The following is a 1,674-nucleotide window of genomic DNA, read 5'->3' as shown; positions in this document are numbered from 1 at the left end:
GTTTGTCCAGAGGACCTGACTTAACTTTATTAAATAAAGGCTGTTTATCCTGATGCATGCTCAATAATCCAGGTAGAAAGATCTAAAAAAGTTCAATCTGGTCCTCTGGACATTCAAAAAGCAAAAAACAAAACAAAGCAAAAAATCTAGAAACGTTTCGTCTCTCATCCGAGAGACTTCCTCAGTCTGAGGTGCTGTATTCAGCTCAGTCTTATAAATAGCACCTTCTTAGAGTGGATCAACCAGTTTGCGGTCTACACTCATCTCCAGGCCAGCAGTCACTCTTTCAGGGATGAAGATGTTCACATCCTGGACAGAGAGGAACGATGGTTTGAGAGAGGAGTAAAGGAGGCCATCTTTGTGAAAAGAAACCGTCCATCATTAAACAGGGGTGGAGCCTCCAGGTTCAACTGTCCCCCTCTTACAATGCTGTGATTGCTAGTATCACTCAGCCCTCTGTGAGTAGTAAACAGCCATCAGGTGCTAATGATCCATTGTTAGGCTGATGGTCCTTCTTGAGCATGTGATCAGCTGGTTTTGGTTGTCAGCAGCAAAACTGGTTGATCCACTCTGAGAAGGTGCTATTTAAGAGACTGAGCTGAATACAGCACCTCAGACTGAGGAAGTCTCTCGGATGAGAGACGAAACGTTTCTAGATTTTTTGCTTTGTTTTGTTTTTTGTTTTTTTGAGTGTCCAGAGGACCAGATTGAACTTTTTTAGATAAAGTCTGTTATTTTCCCTGATGTAAGACTGCTCACCCTCCTGACACTGAACAGCATACACAATATTGCTCTGTTTGTGCCGGGGTGCTGGATCTTTGGGATGAACCAGTCTTTGCGCAAGCAAGAAGGCGACAGTGGAAAGGGAAAAACTCTCTGCCACTCCAGATTTCCTCATCCAATACCACACCTCCTCCCTCTGTACCTTGTCAGATGCTTTTTCTAAATCCACAAAGACACAGTGAAGTTCTATCTGACCTTCTCTGTACTTCTCCATCAGCATCCTGAAATCAAAGATGGAATCTGTGGTGCTCTTTCTTGGCATGAAACCATACTCCCTCATGAGGAAGAAACCTTTAGCAGAACCATCTCAGGACGAGCAGCCATCAAGGGTGACTCGCCTGATTGATGATCTTAGGCTTTGTGTGAGAGCAGTTAGCACAGCACCAACGGGTCAGGTAGCTCAAAGCAAACACCTAAAATAAAGCGTAGAACCAACAAATGACCAGCACACGATACTAACAAGGAGTTAAAGAGCAGCAAAAAACAGTTTATAGTAAGTGGGAATCACGTAAAGTGTTTAAAGCTGTTAGATTTTCTCTGTGTAGAGCAGAGCGTATTTAAAAGTGACCCCTCCCAAGCAAACCAGAACCAGAAGCCAACTACTCACTCCAACTACGTCCATGTCCTCTCTAACTGCATCCATATTTCTCCTCTCTTTGTCCTGCAGCTGCATTTCTAACATCCTTCTACCAACATAACCGCTGTCCCTCCTCTGGACATGTCCAACCCACTGTCCCTCCTCTGGACATGTCCAACCCACTGTCCCTCCTCTGGACATGTCCAAACTACTGTCCCTCCTCTGGACATGTCCAAACCACTGTCCCTCCTCTGGACATGTCCAACTCACTGTCCCTCCTCTGGACATGTCCAACCCACTGTCCCTCCTCTGGA

General features: G+C 45.2%; 1 protein-coding gene across 1 annotated transcript in view; it reads right to left on the bottom strand.

The window, feature by feature from the left end:
• The window catches only part of LOC119417368 (G-protein coupled receptor 37-like 1), a 4,759-nt gene extending 3,294 nt beyond the window's left edge, over nucleotides 1-1,465 (bottom strand). Inside the window, exon 1 of the mRNA XM_037684571.1 lies at nucleotides 1,391-1,465. Within this exon, the coding sequence (XP_037540499.1) occupies nucleotides 1,391-1,465 (75 nt within the window). The remainder of the gene's footprint in view (nucleotides 1-1,390) is intronic.
• Nucleotides 1,466-1,674: the final 209 nt, after the last annotated feature.

The sequence above is a fragment of the Nematolebias whitei genome, chromosome 11 (assembly GCF_014905685.2).
Source record: "Nematolebias whitei isolate Nwh7 chromosome 11, NemWhi1, whole genome shotgun sequence".
NCBI lineage: Eukaryota > Metazoa > Chordata > Actinopteri > Cyprinodontiformes > Rivulidae > Nematolebias > Nematolebias whitei.
This window is presented reverse-complemented; position numbering and strand designations above follow the sequence as displayed.